The sequence below is a fragment of the Gymnoscopelus microlampas genome (assembly GCF_963454915.1).
Source record: "Gymnoscopelus microlampas genome assembly, chromosome: 14".
NCBI classification, from domain to species: domain Eukaryota; kingdom Metazoa; phylum Chordata; class Actinopteri; order Myctophiformes; family Myctophidae; genus Gymnoscopelus; species Gymnoscopelus microlampas.
The window spans coordinates 39,586,203-39,604,029 of record NC_139951.1 but is presented as its reverse complement, the minus strand read 5'-3'; the positions used below and the strand labels follow the sequence as shown (position 1 = coordinate 39,604,029).

The following is a 17,827-nucleotide window of genomic DNA, read 5'->3' as shown; positions in this document are numbered from 1 at the left end:
TTATTTTTTTATTATTGTTTATATTGTGCTTACCAGGAGGCTCTGTATAGAGTCTGTTTGCCTGGACCTAATCTTGCAGTCCACTGGACCGATGAGCTTCAAATATATATACAGTATATTTTTAAATATTTGTATGTTTCACATACAGTAGCTCTACAGAGCAGATGGTAGGTACATGGTCGTGTTGATGATGTGCTTCTTATTTCTTCTTGCCACCCTTCGGAGGTTTGTCTAGGCCCTGGATGAACTGGCGAGGGATTTTGTACTGATCTAGCAGCAAATTGCCGACTTGCTGTATCTGACTGCCTTGGATCTGGACCTGGACTCTGTCCTTGGCTCCGGGGACAGGCTGCAGGACAGAGCTGGCCTGGACTCTGCGCCTCAGGGCCGAGGACACCTCCACCGGATCCAAACCATACAGCTCCAGGTTCTTGACGAGGGTCACCTTCTTGTTCGACCCTCTGGACGCCACAGAGACGTCTATAGGCTTGATGTGACCCTTCTTGGTGATAGGCGCTTGTCCGGGAAACGCAAGCTGATAACACGGCTGCATTCTGCTCAGAGTTCTGCCGAAGAGCTCGTCCCACTTCAGAGCGCTGATCTCCTGGTATTCTGTTTTCTCCAACAGGCAGTCGCATAACGCAGGATTTACGGTGACATAATCTTTGTTATGTTCAGCCACCAGCTGGTTGTTCTTCACGTACTCTGTAATTATGAGTCTGACGTCGGCGGCATGGAGAACTCTTCCTTTCCTCTTGTGTGCCTCCAGAAACAGAGGTTCCAGTCTGGCTGACACAGAGTAGAGGCTGATGATTTCAGGGGGTTGGTAGGAGGGCTTCTCTTCTGCTTCTCCTCCTCCATCCACCGTCTGCTCTTCTTCCTCAGGCTGCTCTGGGGCTTGGAAGGCCAGCAGTTGAGGATTCCTCCAGTCCACCTCCACGATACTCTCCACTCCCTTACTGAGCTCTTTGACCTGCACCAGACCATGCTGCTGCTGCTGCATGCTCTGCAGGAACCGGGACAACTTCTTATAGCTGGATCTCCTGAGGTCCAGTCGTTTCCCGTTCGGACAGCAGGAGAACATGTATTTGCGGAGGAAGGTGCTGGTCAGCAGGGGGAGCTCTGACTTCTTCACCTTGGTCTTTAGAGCCTGAAGGAAACACCGCAGCAGGAGGGCATCCAGCTCTTCTTGTGTTGCTTTTTGATCTTCATCATTCAAGTTCTCCTCCTCCTCCACACCGTCAACTTGCTCTCCTGTGTCTTTCAGACTCAGCTCTTCCATAGCAGGACAGGGCTGGTCTGGGGTCTGTTCAGCAGGCCGCTCCTCCACCCTGGCCCGCTTCTCCTCCTCATCTTCCTTCTCTACATCGCTTCCTTCTCCATTCCCCACTAGACCTTCACCTCCTGCATCCGGAATAGAGGGAGGACCGCTCTTATCACCAAACGCCCACAGGTTATCCATGTAGGTGTGGAGGACAGACACGCCTTTCCCCTTCATGCCCGCGTTCAACATCTCCGTGCTGGACATGGTGCTGGTGCCCACCGCCACGGGTGCCCTGTCGCCCACCGCTGAAACGGCACAGCAGTCACCCTGCCTCACATCCGGGAGTCCGCTGGACGTCGTCACCACTCCTGGCAGCATGAGATCTGCCCCGCCGATCATCTTCTGAACCACGGCGGGCCACGTGGTAAACGCCGGCAGGACGTTAGGGAAGCGCCAAAGCATGTACACCGTGGGATAGAGTCGTTTGTCCAGCTCAAAGAACAGTGGGTTTTTGTGGAGAACGTACAGTGTGACGGACTCTCCTCTATGTGCGTAAACCTTGACTACGTTCAGATCCTCTTTGTTGGGGACCAGCTCTGACAGCTCCTCTGCAGACAGTGCGGGAAAAGCTGCGGCGATGTCCGATTTCAGCTTCCTCTTGGCTGAGCCCTTCAGCACGGTGTTGGACTTGACACGGAACGTTTTGGCGAACATCTCTGCTGTCAGCAACTCAGCATTTATGATATGAAGTGAGTTATTACACAAGTTGAATTATATAACCGTTATTTAAACATTTAATGCGTCTCTCTCAGTGATAATCATAGTTATAAAAATAATGATTATTATTATGAGCTATTGGCCCTCCATTCTGGTCGTTGAGGTCCGACACTTCAACCTGAGCTTCAAATATTTAACTTTAATTTTATAATCACGAGTCAAAGGTGCTTGGAACGGATTGAAACCTTTGCCCAAATTTGGAGTCATACGTCAAACAGAAGTCTATGACATCATACAGTATTGATGACATCTGTGATCTCCATATATGGGGGATTTGCCGATCTATAGATATTTTTGGGAGAATGGCTGATTCGACCGACTTCGCCATCGGCCGCCACACTCCCTCGGTTCCCGAGATACGCGAGGATAAAACCTTTTGTGTACGGTATGAGAGGAACTTTGTCTTACCTTGACCACCTCGCCCCCTTCCACCTTCATCAGCTGTCTGAGGTTCTGCTGCAGAAGGCTGGTGTTGGAACGCCACTTCAGCAGGCCCAGAAGATCCACTGCACACAACATGAAACACAAAGACAAAGAGCACAACCTTTATTAACTCATTGACTGCTGTGGTAGAGACAGAGAGTGAGACGAGACGAGAGAGCAATGTGAGAGAGAGACGGAGTGATATAGAGAGACAGATTGTGTGTTAGAGAGACAGACAGACAGACAGACAGACAGACAGACAGACAGACAGACAGACAGACAGACAGACAGACAGACAGACAGACAGACAGACAGACAGTGTGTGTGTGTGTGTGTGTGTGTGTGTGTGTGTGTGTGTGTGTGTGTGTGTGTGTGTGTGTGTGTGTGTGTGTGTGTGTGTGTGTGTGTGTGTGTGATACAGAGTGGGAGAGAGAGAGACAGAGTGAGAGAGAGAGACAGACAGAGAGTGTGTGTGAGAGAGAGAGAAAGGGAGGGAGGGAGAAAGGGAGAGCAAAGACGAGAAAAGTTCTTGTCATTTGCATTTCATGAGCGCCTGAGTGTCAAACTCAGATGTCAAAGAAATGACAACTTATACAAACAAAAATGGTCTCTTCCTGATGGAGTTGGGAGGCCCACACGACACTGAAGTGTCAAGTCAAAACCCCTCCGATTCCCTTCAATTAAAATCAATTAAATGCGTGCGTGTAGCAGAGGATGTGATTAATCACGCTCCAGGGGAGCACTCAAGTCCCATCAGGGCCACCTCAGACGGATTATAAAATCGGGGCTTTAAAAAGATTCACTCAGCTCAATTAGCCAAGGCACCGGTCAATTCCACACAAGAGGGGCCATTACACTTTCAAATGGCGTGAACTTCATGAAGTTATGACAGGCTGTTAACCCATTAAGACCTGGAACGCATCTGTGTCACTTTTTGATCTGAGCTAAAAAGCATTATTTTGCACTTTGGCTATTCAAAAATAGCAGATATACAAGCTCATAGCGCGGCACCGAGTGCCGCGCTATGAGCTTGTAGATCTGCTATTTTTGAAAAATCGAGAAGATTTGTGCAAATCATTGAATATATATATTCTTTAAAGCGAATGTTTGTAACTCAAACCTTTGCTTTTGGGGGTCCCTGGAACAAAATATGTTGAGATGGGGGTCCGCAGCCAAATACATATCATTTTGAGGTCGTTGACATGAAAAAGTTTGAGAACCACTGATGTAGCAACATTAGGATTTAGAAGACATTTTGTAGAATCGGAACCTCAGGCCTCAATAGGTTAAGTGACAGCAGTGATTTTGGAACCAAATGGACCCTTACGGGTCTGTGTCCATTATCAGTTTCTCAGTACAGTTTTAAAATGTTTCCATTTTTCATGTTTTGACCAAAATAGTGAAAGTAGCCCATCTACAAACGTGTTGTATTGAGCTTGTAGACGACAGTTCCTAGTTTTGCTCACTGGGTTAACTTATAGCCAGTGAAATAATAGCGAGATTAAAGTGTCCATCTTGCTGGAACCCCCTCAAGTTGGATTGAATGGGTTAAGAGCCCCCACTCCCTCCCCAATCCCCCCATGATGGATGCTTATCATCTGCAGAGCTGACAGACCTGCTGTATGTAGCACGGTCTAGTCACAGGGCCTTATCTGAACGACCCCTCACCCCCACCACGTCACCCAGGGGGGTATATATATTGCCACTGTTAGGCAAAAACCTCATATCTCCATATTTCAACTTATTGTGTTTCTTCATAAATTTATGCTCTGCTTCGTCATACTATACAGTGTAACTCAAAAGCAGCAAAAAATAGCCAATCTACGACGCGTCGTGATGCGACGTGTTGTGAGCTTGCACATCTGCTCTTTATGCAATTTAAAAAATAATAATATGAGTGAACGTGTTTTAAGTCTGTCTATGGGTTTAATATAAATATTGAACCAATGAAACGTTGTACCAGGAGCTTGTGACTAAAATGGTAGATGGTGCATTTATTTAGCGCTTTTATCCAAAGCACTTTACATAGATTGTGCATTACATTCACACACCGATGGCGGAGGAAACCATGCAAGCCACCAACCTGCTCATCGGGAGCAATTAGGGGTTCAGTGCCTTGCTCAAGGACACTTCGACACTCACTCTGGGGGGAGCCCGGGATCGAACTGGGGCGCTCTACCGGCCACTCTAGCCCTGAGCCACTGCCGACTAAATAATAACTACATTGAATCCATTGGAACAGCTTCTATTTTTCTGGAGATACAAGGTTTCCACCCGAAAGCCACGATATGGATTTTTAAAAGTGACGGCTTAGCACCCTTCAAGAGACAAATGACATGACGTGAGGATCAATCATGTGGGGGGGGGGGGGGGGGGCAGGAGGGGGGGTGCTGATAGGAGAACGCTGGCAGAGGCCTCGGACAGTGGTGGAATAAGCACTGATTTATTCCTTTTTTTATACACGTACTGTATGTTGGTTTCTTTACTGTTACCGAGTGAGAACGTTGCACATTAACCCATTGAGACCTGAAGCCGATTCTACATGTCTCAGTATTTCAGAACAGTATTCTGAAAAACGTATGTTTCTATATCAGTGGTGTTCAATCTTTTTCATGTCAAGGACCCCCAAAATGATATGTATTGTATGACCCCCATCAAAATATTTTGTTCCAGGGACCCCCAAAAGCAACGATTTGAGTTAAAAATGTTCGCTTTAAAAATATATATATATTCAAAGATTTGCACACATTTTCACGCATTTTCAAAAATAGCAGATCTACAAGCTCGTAGCGCGGCACTCGGTGCCGCGCTATGAGCTTGTATATCTGCTATTTTTGAATAGCCCAAAGTGTAAAATAATGCTTTTTAGCTCAAATCTAAAAATGACACAGTTCCAGGTCTTAATGGGTTAAGCTAATAATAAGGGGGAGAGACATTGGGCTTTGGCCGCATATTGAGCCTGGCTTTATACTTCACCATGATGATGCGTCATATGCCGAAAAAAAAGCAGATCTACAAGCTCACAGCGCGTCTCGTATGAGACAAGCTGTGAGCTTGTAGATCTGCGTTTTTTGCATTTTCGGCGTGCAACTCCGTCATACGGGCGAAGTATAAATCAGGCATTTTTAGAAGGCAATCGCAGAGTGATTTAGACGTGACAAATAGCATCTGGTCTGGAAGTGAAAAACCCCAAACCCAACAGATGGAATGCAGGAGCAGAGGAGTGACTAATTCCGAGGGAATACATTACGTGCCAATTGAAATGTAATAGGATTTCACATTAACATTTGAATGTTTGTTTATTTCTAACCAAATCACGAGCGTCGTTTTTTTTTTTAAATTATTCTCCCCTCTCTCTGCTTTAATTGCAATACGGCCTTCTAAATACATTAAAGTGAGTTGACGTGTAATTACACTGCAGTGTAATCTGTATTTAACCCATTCAATCCGGGGAAGCATCTGTGTCATTTTAGATTTCTTTGGCTATTCAAAAATATCAGATATACAAGCTCATAGCATGGCACCAAGTGTGGCACTATGAACTTGTGGATCTGCAATTTTTTGAAAAATCTTGACAATTTGTGCACATCTTTGAATATATGTATATATATATTCTTAAAGCAATTTTGTTTTACTCAAATATTTGTTTCTGGAGATCTCCGGAAACAAAATATTTTACAAATATTCGCTTTAAAAAACGTTACATTCAAAGATGTGCACACATTTTCCATGATTTAAAAAAAAAATAGCAGATATACAAGCTCATTGCGCGGCACTTGGTGCCGCGCAATGAGCTTGTATATCTGCTATTTTTGAATAGCCAAATACATCTAAATTGACAGGTGCGTTCCCGTTTTTAATGGGTTAAGTAGTGATATGTTTGGGTTAAAACGAAAAAGTTAAAGCTCTATACAGTATTGTGATAGTAATTATTGCTGTTGCAGAGTGTTTTTTTCTGTAACAGGAGTCTGTCTCACTGTCTCTCCAGCTATTTAACTGAAAATACATTTTCAGGTGCGTTGCCAATTCCAGCCAATCAGGAGAGAGTACCCATTTATCAGCTTCAATTTGTATAGTGGTCCCGTTCCAATTTTGTCTGCTATTGTTGCGTGTGTCATCACTTCCAATTTCACTTGTTTACCCTGTATGGGTTCTATCTCCTGAAAATGCATTTTTCTGTTTACCAAAGAGTTGTAGAGACAGGATACTCCTGTTACTGAAAAAATACTTTATAGCCACTGTCAGAGAATAGAGCATAGATAGAGAGTGCACTGCACTACAGTGTAATTAACGGATACGTAAAATGCTATTAGTATCATATATATCTTATATCAGTGGTTTTCAACCAGTGGTCCCGGGACCACCAGTGGTCCTGGAGGGGGTTCCAGGGGGTCCCCAGCTAAATGATAGAGAGTTGGTAACCAAATGGACCCTTATAGATCTTTAACTATTGAGAGTGTAAAATGAAACCAAATGGACCCTTACGGGTCCATTTGGTTTCATTTTTTCGCTCATTTTACGCTCTCAAGAGTAAAAATATTGTCAGATATCTGCAATACTTAATTAAAGAACTGTTATTTTGATCAACGTTTGCCTGTGTCTCTTCTATGGTACCAACATCAATACAGCATGGAATTGTGGACAAAATCGTATCCAACGATAACAAAATATTCTAAGTTTTGGGTCTAAGAGTCTAGATCTCATCAAACGGTGGTTCCGTGGCTCAAATGCGAATAAATAATGGATTGATATGAAAAGGGTTGAAAATCACTGTCTTATATTACTGAATGTAGAATGTATCAGACAGTCATACAGCAGTCAGATGTGGTCACAGCACGGTTTTATCACACCATCTCACAGAAATAACAGCCTCATGTAGGGCGTAAAGCCAGACTTAGGCCAGATTTTTGGGTCCGATGCTGATCCCGATTTCCTAGTCCTGGGGCTATCGATTACCCATATTCTGTCAAAAAGTACAACATCAATTCTAATCAATTTGGGAGAACTTTAGATTTGATTCGAGTTTGTTGAAAATGTGAACGTTAAAAAAATGTCTCACAACGTGAGCCTGTAGATCTGCAAATGTTCACCTATACAATGCCACGCCCAAAACAGGTTGAAAGTGGTTACAGATAGGGACACGTCGGCTCCATATTTGCCGATACCGACGTCATCCAAAAAAAGTCAAATAATGGCTGATACATCGGCCGTAAACGCGTATCGGTCAGGCTCTACATGAATCTAACTGCATCTGCTCTCCTCCTTAAGTGCTCATTTTGGTGTAGAATTAATTCTGCCTGCCTTTTCCTCAAGGTCGGTGAACAGAATGCTAAAGAGTGCTCGTCACGGCAGCAAAAGTCCTCTCTCTCTCTCTCTCTCTCTCTCCCCTCTCTCTCCCTCCCTCCATTAGATTCCTGTTAACCAATTAAGACCTGGGACGCATCTGTGTCACTTTTTTGATTTGAGCTAAAAAAGCATTATTTTACACTTTGGGCTATTCAAAAATAGCAGATATACAAGCTCATAGCGCGGCACCGAGTGCCGCGCTACGAGCTTGTAGATCTGCTATTTTTGAAAAACCGTGAACATGTGTGCAAATCTTTGAATATATATTATTTTAAAGCGAACATTTTTTAACTCAAATCTTTGCCTCGGGGGGGTCCCTGGAACAAAATATTTTGAGATGGGGGTCCGTGGCCAAATACATATACATTTTGGGCTTCCTTGACATGAAAAAAGTTTGAGAACCACTGACATAGTAACATGTTTAAAAAAAAAAAAAAAAAACTGTTAGGATTTAGAAGACATTTTGTAGAATCGGCCCTCAGGTCTTAATGGGTTAACTTCTCCTGCCTTGTTGTCTGCTGTTCACAGCGCCTCGCCGCGCAAACACCCTGGGAAGAGGCGGCAGCACGCTTCACAAGAGCTCACTGCAGCGCTGGGCGAGAGACTGCATAAATCTATCCTAATTAAAAGGAGGGTTTTCATCATAGATTGGAGAGGGGGGGGGGGGGGGGGGGGACTCTGTGTGGCACGTGTGACCCTGGCAGTCCTGAACAGCAGGGAACCGCATTCAAGTAAAAATCAGTTGTTTTTTTTGCGCCATGCCTGTACGAAAAGTCTTTGAGTTCAAACCACTTGTGAGCTTCCCGCTAGGATTGTGTGTGTGTGTGTGTGTGTGTGTGTGTGTGTGTGTGTGTGTGTGTGTGTGTGTGTGTGTGTGTGTGTGCGTGTGTGTGTGTGTGTGTGTGTGTGTGTGTGTGTGTGTGTGTGTGTGTGTGTGTGTGTGTCATAATAGGATATGTCATAATCACTGATTACATGCAAATTAGTAGCCTGGCCTGGCCAGACTAACATCACTGCGTAGATGCTAGTCTGGAATGTCTGTGTGGAACCTGCATTTCCAAGGGTCGGATTTAAAAAAAAATGCCTCTGGTGATAAACCTGCCCCATACCCCATATTTGCATACTGGTTCCTGATTGGTGCAGATTTTGGCACTGGCAGATTCATCTGGTTTATAATATAATATATATATGGGGCGGCCATAGCTGAGCAAGACTCTTTAACCCCTAATTGCTTCCCGAGCGCCGACACCCCGAGCGAATGGCTGCTCACTGCTCCGTGTATGTGCATATAATATACATATACAGTCTGTTCTATCTGTTCTTTTTTTATATTATGGTTATTTATTATGACTAAAATGTGTCTCCTAAATCTCAACAGTATTCTGAAAAACATATGTTTCTACAGTATATCAGTGGTGCTCAATCTTTTTCATGTCTAGGACCCCCAAAATTATATGTATTTGGCCAGGGACCCCCATCAAAATATCTTGTTCCAGGGACCCCCCAGAAGCAAAGATTTGCACACATTCACGATTTTTCAAAAATAGCAGATCTACAAGCTCGTAGCGCGGCACTCGGTGCCGCGCTATGAGCTTGTATATCTGCTATTTTTGAATGGCCCAAAGTGTAACATAATGCTTTTTAGCTCAAATCTAAAAATGACACAGTTCCAGGGTTAAGAATATTGGACGATTTATCGATATCAGCATTTTGATTAGTCACTAATATCGGCATCTGCCTCAAAAATCCAGTTTGGTGCTGCTCTAATGTAAATTAACATAAACATAAACATAGACTATGTTTTTGTTAATGGCTTTAATTTGCTTTTAGATTTTGTGTATGTTTTACCCTTATCTCCATAATGATTAAAACATTACCAAACTTAGCTGAATAATTCAAGTAAAGTAAAGGCTGTTTGATTCAGCAAAGCATAAATCAATATTTTCTCTAGAGTCTAACTTTCAGCCCCATTTTTTTCATATCAATCCGTGCTTTAAAATGCAACCGTTATATAATGCAGAACATTTTCTATTGATTTGGTTTGGTTTAGGTTATGTTTCGATTGGTTTACCTAGCGCAAGCAAGGTACAGTATAGCTGCCCGCCACCATGGAGGTTGTGGGTTCGAATCCACCGTGGCGCACCCGGCACACAGAAATGTGTGTGGGGAGGAATCAATTGGCATAACAACTACATTGGGGAGAAAAATGGGTAAACAGTAAAAAAAAGAGTCTGGTTAGGTGCCATTCATCACAAATAAGGGTGGGTGAGTTGGCAGGCAGGTGGGGAGTCGAGTAGGTGGGTGCGTGAGTGGATAGATGACTGAGTGAGTGAGTGAGTTATTTGGGTACGGATCGAGCCTCCACTTTTTAATCCATTATGGCCTGACGTTCCGATTCTACAAGTGTCTTCTAAATCCTAAAAAACTTATGTTGCTATATCAGTGGTTCTTAAACTTTTTCATAATAGTCAAGGACCCCCAAAATGATGAATGCCGTTTGGGCTGTTTTTGAATAGCCAAAGTATAAAATATAACGAAAATCTAAAATGACACAGACAGCGTTCTCGGTCTTAATGGCTTAATAAAGCAGGAACTCTCCAGCACAGTCAGAGTCAAATTGGATCTGCCTCTGATTATTAAAGAATTCAAAGCTTTGGCGTGGGATAAGGCAATCGACGCGACAGACATACATCACGTGCAGACGCGCACGCACACACACACACACACACACACACACACACACACACACACACACACACACCTGTGTTTAATCAAACTCGCCGTGGAAGTCACGAGGCACTTCCGAATTCCCAGCGACCCAACGGTACGTCTGGCAAATTACTATCGCAAACGTTCCAGGTGAAATACCAGGAGCGGACCCACTCCATAGGTCTGCTGGATCCCACTGGAACACACACTCCCACGTTCAAACACATATTAAAGCAACCGAAAGCACAAAAGGGAAAATAAGAGAGAGAGAGAGAGCTCCAACTAATGAGAAAGGGTGGGCGGCTGGATTGTTTTCCAAAATAGTCGCATAGTGATGCATTGTGAGCTTTTAGAAGGGCTATTTTTTCAATGTTTGATTTCGTTTTCTTTAAATTTTCGCCTATATTGACAATGACAAAATATTATTAAATTATTGATTATCAATATTTTTTTATGATTAATCAAATATATTAGTTCAATTAACTGTTGCACCCCTACGGCACAAAGCACACGCTAACCCATTAAGTTTTTTTGATTTCTAGCTATAAATAGCAGAGGTACAAGCTCATAGTGCGGCTCATAGTTCCGCGCTTGTCCACTTGTAGATCTGCTATTTTTTTTTATTTTTAATCTTGAAAATGTGTGCAAATCTTTGAATTCATATATATTTTTGGAAACATAATTTGTAACTCAAATCTTTGCTTCTGGGGGTCCCTGGAACAACATATTTTGATGGGGATCGGCTGTCAAAAACATATGATTTTGGGGGTCCTTGACATGAAAAAGTTTGAGAACCACTGATATAACAATGTTTGTAAAGATTGTAAAGACACATTTTCGCGATTTAAAAAAAAATAGCAGATATACAAGCTCATAGCGCGGCACCGCGCTATGAGCTTGTATATCTGCTATTTTTGAATAAGCAAAGAAATCTTTAAAATGACACAGATGCGTTCCCGGTCTTAATGGGTTAAAGACTGCTGCAGGTATAAGTGAGGCAGCTGCACGCGGAGCGGACAACTTAATAACGCTCGTAGGGAGCATGGTCGTATCGCCTCCTGAAAGGCAAGCAGCTACACTACAGTATGAGCTGCAGTTCAGTGGCAGGAGAGGGCAGAAGGCTCTCTCCCCCTGGTCCCACAGAGCTAACCTTAGCCGTTCCATTCCGTTACCGGGAAAGGTCCTCTGTGACCTCATTACTACAGGAGGAGACTCACAACGTGCCGAACCTCTAGTAGTAGTACAAGTACGCACACTGTACACACACACATGTGTTTTCATTAGATGGCACAGACTAAATTGCCTGTTTTACCTCTGGGTCACATTAGGGCCTTCCAACAGCTGCTGGGGGTTGGAACACAGGCTCACATTACAATCCAACAACAATGAAAAAAACATTAAAGCAGCTAAATTAGCGTGGTGAGCTTCATGTCACTTAACGGTTGACGTGCGAGGTCCATCACTTTTCTATTAGCCGTCCGCCAACCTCGCTGCTATGAGAGCTATTAGCTCCATTTGTCACAAGAGAGCAGACACAGAAATGCCCTTACAGTGCTATCTTACACATGTTTTAGTGCAGTGGTTATCAACCTGTTTTCATTTCAAGGACCAACCAGTATAGACATGCAACGATTCACTGAACTCACGATACGATTCAAATCATGATACTACAGTAGGTTCAAGATACGATTTTTAAAACTTTTTTTTTCTCTCTCTTACACAAATCCAGTATTTTCTTCTCTTTATTTTCTTTTTACAATACTGCATTCCCTCTTATCCTCTTTTCAATACACTGAAAACGACTTTTTATCAATTCTCATAGGCACCGAGTGCTGCACTATGAGCTTGTTTATCTTGGGGTAATCTCTCAAGAACAGATTCTGCTCTCCGCTTGAATCTGTCGGGGGGGTTCGTCATATTGCGTACGCACTGGCCTACAAGTGGGCGTGCCTTCAGATCAGGAAGCAGGCCGCGCTTTACCCAATCAAATGTAGTGGGCGGGATTTACGTGTGTACCGATCCTTCCCCACTAGAAACAAACCGAAACTCATTTAACAATAGCGTCCTCGGAGCAGACAAAACCACGGAAAGATATTCACATTTTAACTTGCTCTTTCATCATAGAAACAAGTGGGCTTATAACCAAAACGATCCATGTTCTCTGGGAGAAGTGGTGTTAGTGTTCCGTGTAGAAATATTGTTAGTGGGAATGAAAACATAGTCGCACCACCGGAAGTGAAAGGCTGAAGGCAAACCAAAACCCCGGTTTCCTTGCTCCCCCCAGAGCTAAGTAAAATAGTAAAAAAACAAACAGCAGAGGGCACTGTTTTTCCTTTTTTATTTGGCGATGGGTTCCCAGATTGATCTTGGGGAGACCCCCCTGGAACTCCCCAAAAGAACCCCTGGGGGTCCTCAGACCCGACATTGAGAAGCAGCGTTTAAGGGGAATTTGAATTGTGTGAATTTAACCTAATAACACCTGAGGCCGATTCAATAAATGTCTTCTAAACAGTTTTCTGGGAAAAAAAACTTCTCAAAAGATTTTGTTCCAGGGACCCCCAGAAGCAAAGATTTGAGTTAAAACGTTTTGCTTGAAAAAACGTGTATATTCAAAGATTTGCACAAATCTTGAAAATGTTTCAGAAATAGCACTATATGAGCTTGTATATCTGCTATTTTTGAATAGCCAACCAATGTGCTATATTTATATAGCTAAAATCTAAAATGACACAGATGCTTTCCCGGTTTCAATGGACTAATAGAGCCAGGGCCTGTAATGCTCACTGGCCTCTCCCCCGTTTATTCATATTAAAAGTAAAACTGCAGCTAGGGAACGAAACCTTTTTAAGCTTTTAAATTGGATTACATTACATTATAATGGGTGCTTGGCGGTTCAAAAAAGAAAAAGAAAACTTCAGTACAGTACTTGAATAAATGTACTTTGTACATGGGCCTTGTACATGGGCATTTACTCAAGTGCTGTACTTAAGTACAATTTTTACATATTGTTTAACTTTACTGGAGAATTTCCAAATTTCAATACTTTTACTTCTACTCTACTACATCTCAGAGGCAAATATTTCACTTTTTACTCCACTACAATTATTTGAAAAATGCTGTTATAGTTACATTGAAGATTTTGAATAAGTAAAAGTACCTAAAAAATGTACTCAGTTACTTTGCAGGCTGGCCTCTGCAGCAGGCAGAGAGAGAGAGAGAGGGCTGCTCAGGGAGCTGTTGGAAGCAGTGTTGCCATGTCTGCTTATTATAAGCGACTTTGGGCTTGTTTTTCTGTAAAGCTGCTTGTAAAATATTGGTCCTGTAGTTGCGCGGGATGTGCTTTTGGGCTCGTTTCTAAAGTGTAGTTGCTTATTCAGGCTTGTTTTTCCTAACGTTGTTCCTAATATTTTCATGTCAAGGACCTCCAAATGTATATGTATTTGTGGACCCCCATCTAAAAAGAGTTTGAGCCAGGGATACCCTTACAAGGTTGATGTTGTTAATACATTTTTTCAAAATGTATACATTTCTTTCAAGATTATTTTTGATAATAGCAGATCTACAAGCTCACAACGCGTCGCATCACGACACGTTGTGAGCTTGTAGATCTGTCTATTTTCAAACAGCTGATGTAATAAGGCTCAAGGGGTAAAAACTGGTCGCTTCTTTTAGGGCTCGTTTACATTGACCGGTAGCGGTCGCTTGTTTCGCTCACAAAATCTGGCAACTGTGGTTGTAAGCTTACTGCATACGCTATGTGACCAGACTGCAATGTGCAACATCTCACATTATCTATCGATCCGCTCCACTGGCTCGCTCCATGCATCCTCTTACTGCTCACACTCTCAGCTCTACAGCACTCGTTCTCAACCTTCTGAATCTCAAGGACCCCCAGCGTGATATGCATGTAGGCCGAGCTTGTAGATCTGCTATTTTTGAAAAATCGTGAAAATATGTGCAAATCTTTGAATATATTTATATATATACTGTATTTTTTTTTTTAAGCGAACATTTGTAACTCAAATCTTTGCTTCTGGGAACGCCTGGAACAAAATATTTTGAGATGGGGGTCGGCGGTCAAATATATCATTTTGGGGTCCTTGACATGAAAGTTTGAAAACCACTGATATTATAGCAAAACATACATTTTTAGAAGACATTTGTAGAAGCAAAGATTTGAGTAAAAAAATGTTTGCTTTATAAATTGCTTTTAAAAAAGTATGATTTTTCAATTTTTTTGAATAGCCCAAAGAAATCTAAAAATGACACATATGCGTTCCAGGTCTTAAAGGGTTAACTCTGAGAGCGTACATATGGAACCAAAATTGATACACTCTGGGAGTTACAGACCCTTAGTTATAGACTATGTAGCATTGAGAGAAACTCACTGGTTTGAGAGAGTAGCCTATCCTCTCAACCCCACTCCTGTTTCCACGTGTGCATTAGTCATGTGAATTCATTCAGTCTGCTCAGCCTTTCATAAAGCACCCAAGAGGAAGCCACACACACACACACACACACACACACACACACACACACACACACACACACACACACACACACACACACACACACACACACACACACACACACACACACACACACACACACACACACACACACACACACACACACTTGAGTAAATGTACTTTGTATTTTTCACATGGGCCTCTGCATCAGACAGACAGGCAGCCAGTGGTGTAAGTACATACTCAAGTACTGTACTTAACTTAACTGTACTTTTTTCCACCGCTGGCCTCTAGTCTGTACAACAGTGTCACCGTGGGACTCGAGAAAGAGAGAGAGAGAGAGAGAGAGAGAGCGCCCCCGCATTCATACTGAGCATTACACACATTCCACCATGAGAGACGAGGAGGCTGTGAGGTTATGGATGTGGCTTGGAAAAGAGAGCAGTCCTGAGGGGGAGTTTCTGCGGTGATGTCTAAATATTAACAGAATACTAATGGCCGAAAATAGCGCTGCGACGTGTTGTGAGCTTGTAGATCTGCTATTTTCTGTGTCTGCGACATGCTTTCAAAGAAGACAACGCTGGCTTGGCGACTGAGAACTTTAATCCATGTGAAAGTAGCAATACCACAATATAGAAATACTCTGTTACAAGTAAAGGGCCCGTGTCAAACTTTTACTTGAGTAAAAGTATGTCAAAATATACTTGAAGCACCTAAAGTAAAAGTACAGTACTTATTATTTAAAAAATGTGTCAAAATCTTCCAAAATGTGACTCGTTGTGAGACTGTAGAAAGACTATGTTTTGAATAGCTCAAGTATAGAATAGGGCTAGTGGTTAATGTATGTTTTGTTACATAATTATTTTAGAATCGGCACAGTAACTAGTAAGTATAGTTTTCACGTATTTGGTAGTGGAGTAAAAAAAAAGTACTATACTAAGTAAAAGTATGAACATTGGAAAAAGTAAAGTAAAAGTACCTCAAAATTGTACATAAGTACAGTACTTGAGTAAAAATACTTGGTTACTTTTTTTATTCCACAATGAGAGACGAGGAGGCTGTGGGGTTATGGATGTGGCTTGGAAAAGAGAGCAGCCGTTGAGGGGGAGTTTCTGCGGTGATGTCTAAATATTGGACACGCCGCGGGATCCCATGGTTTACGGCTGTGTATTATAAACGTTGGGGGGGGGGGGGGGGGGCTGGGGTCAAAGTCCTTAATGTGTGAGCCATTGGGCTGGATGGAGAGAGGGGGATTTCCTGGGCTTAATAAACATGGCTCTCAGTCTCTCTCTCTCTCGCTCTCTCCTCGGCACCCTGGGAAATAAAAGCGCTGTGTGCCAAACTGACAGCAGTAAACATAACTGAGCTGCTCCCCCCGGGGCAGAGATGATTCTACACACACTGAGGAGATGATTCTACACACACTGAGGAGATGATTCTACACACACTGAGGAGATGATTCTATACACACTGAGGAGATGATTCTACACACACTGAGGAGATGATTCTACACACACTGAGGAGATGATTCTATACACACTGAGGAGATGATTCTACACACACTGAGGAGATGATTCTACACACACTGAGGAGATGATTCTATACACACTGAGGAGATGATTCTACACACACTGAGGATATGATTCTACACACACTGAGATGGAGTGGCCTCATGGAATAAAGCAAAATAAAACCTCATGAGTGAAAATATTTGTATGGCCTAATGTGTGATTTGTCAAACAGTAGTGTGAAAGGAGCCCGTTTTTGTAGATGTGTGAGTCAAAGTTATCGTTTCAAGGATGAGGCTGGCAGAGCTCTGCATGCGTCAGGCACCAAGGACTACTAGTAGAGTTCTAAACGGACCTGAAAAGTAAGGCCCGGTGGGCCCGGCCCAAACAATTACCATATGTTAAGGCCTGAAAACCATTAAAAAAAAAAGAAGAAAATAAAGATTGCCAGTAGGCAGCACCAGTGGCTGAAATTATAGCAGTGAGAGAATGAATATATAATAGTTGGCGAAATGGCAACTACACATCGTCAGTTGTTCTTTAAACATTTACTTTGTATTTTTTCTTGGAGCCCGAGGCTCGGCCCGGCCCGAATAATTAGCATACATTTCAGGCCTGGCCCGGCCCGAAAACGTCGGGTCGGATAGGGTCCATTTGGTTCCATTTGTATGCTCTCAGAGTTATGGGAAACCTTAACATAAATTAAAAAAAGTTTGAGAGCCAATGAACTAGAGCATTCAAAGACAGATCTCGGAAGCTACGATTAGCTAACGTCGAGTACAGCTAAAAGTGCATCACAGAGAGTGATGACTGACTGTCACAACGTTAAGTAAAGAGAAAGATCGCAGCAATGAACGGGAATGAGTTTGCAAATGAAAAACATCAGTTTTCAAAGAGCCTCGATATTAAGACGATGAACTGCTAGCAACGCTGAAATCACATTAGCAAAATTGGCCGACTTATTATTTTCCGGCTTCCATTTGGTTCCAATTGTACACTCAACAAAGTTAAATTAAAGGTTGCGTAAGTGATATCTTATGGTTAAAAGTGTTTTGTGTATGATAAGTTAAAGCTCTATATTCTGATAGTAATCATTGTTTTAGTGTGTTTGTTCAGTCCTTTATCCAAAGGTTCAGTCGGGGTCTTCCCTGTCTCTCCAGCTTTTTAGTAAACAGAAAATGAATTTCCAGGTCGGGACAGCAATTTTATCCAATCAGGAGAGGAGAGGATACAGGATAAACACGTGAAATTGGAAGTGATGACGCAAAGAAATAAGCAGACAAAATTGGAACTGGAACACTACAAAATTGAAGCTGATAAATGGGTACTCT

At 42.7% G+C, this 17,827-nt stretch overlaps 2 protein-coding genes across 3 annotated transcripts in view; both read right to left on the bottom strand.

Annotated features, from left to right (window-relative positions):
- The window catches only part of dock1 (dedicator of cytokinesis 1), a 480,313-nt gene that overhangs the window by 374,476 nt on the left and 88,010 nt on the right, over window positions 1-17,827 (bottom strand). For both annotated transcript variants that reach the window (XR_014602336.1, XM_084079253.1), the window contains exon 19: window positions 2,450-2,547. Coding sequence is in view for 1 of the 2 variants with exons in the window: in XM_084079253.1 (XP_083935379.1) it covers window positions 2,450-2,547 (98 nt within the window). In the remaining variant the exon portion in view is untranslated. The remainder of the gene's footprint in view (window positions 1-2,449; window positions 2,548-17,827) is intronic.
- Window positions 200-1,978, bottom strand: LOC311059822 (eukaryotic translation initiation factor 2D-like; the record flags this gene model as incomplete). The annotated part of the gene is made up of 1 exon (XM_084077902.1): window positions 200-1,978. The coding sequence occupies one exon, from the start codon at window positions 1,976-1,978 to the stop codon at window positions 200-202; it is 1,779 nt and encodes a 592-aa protein (XP_083934028.1).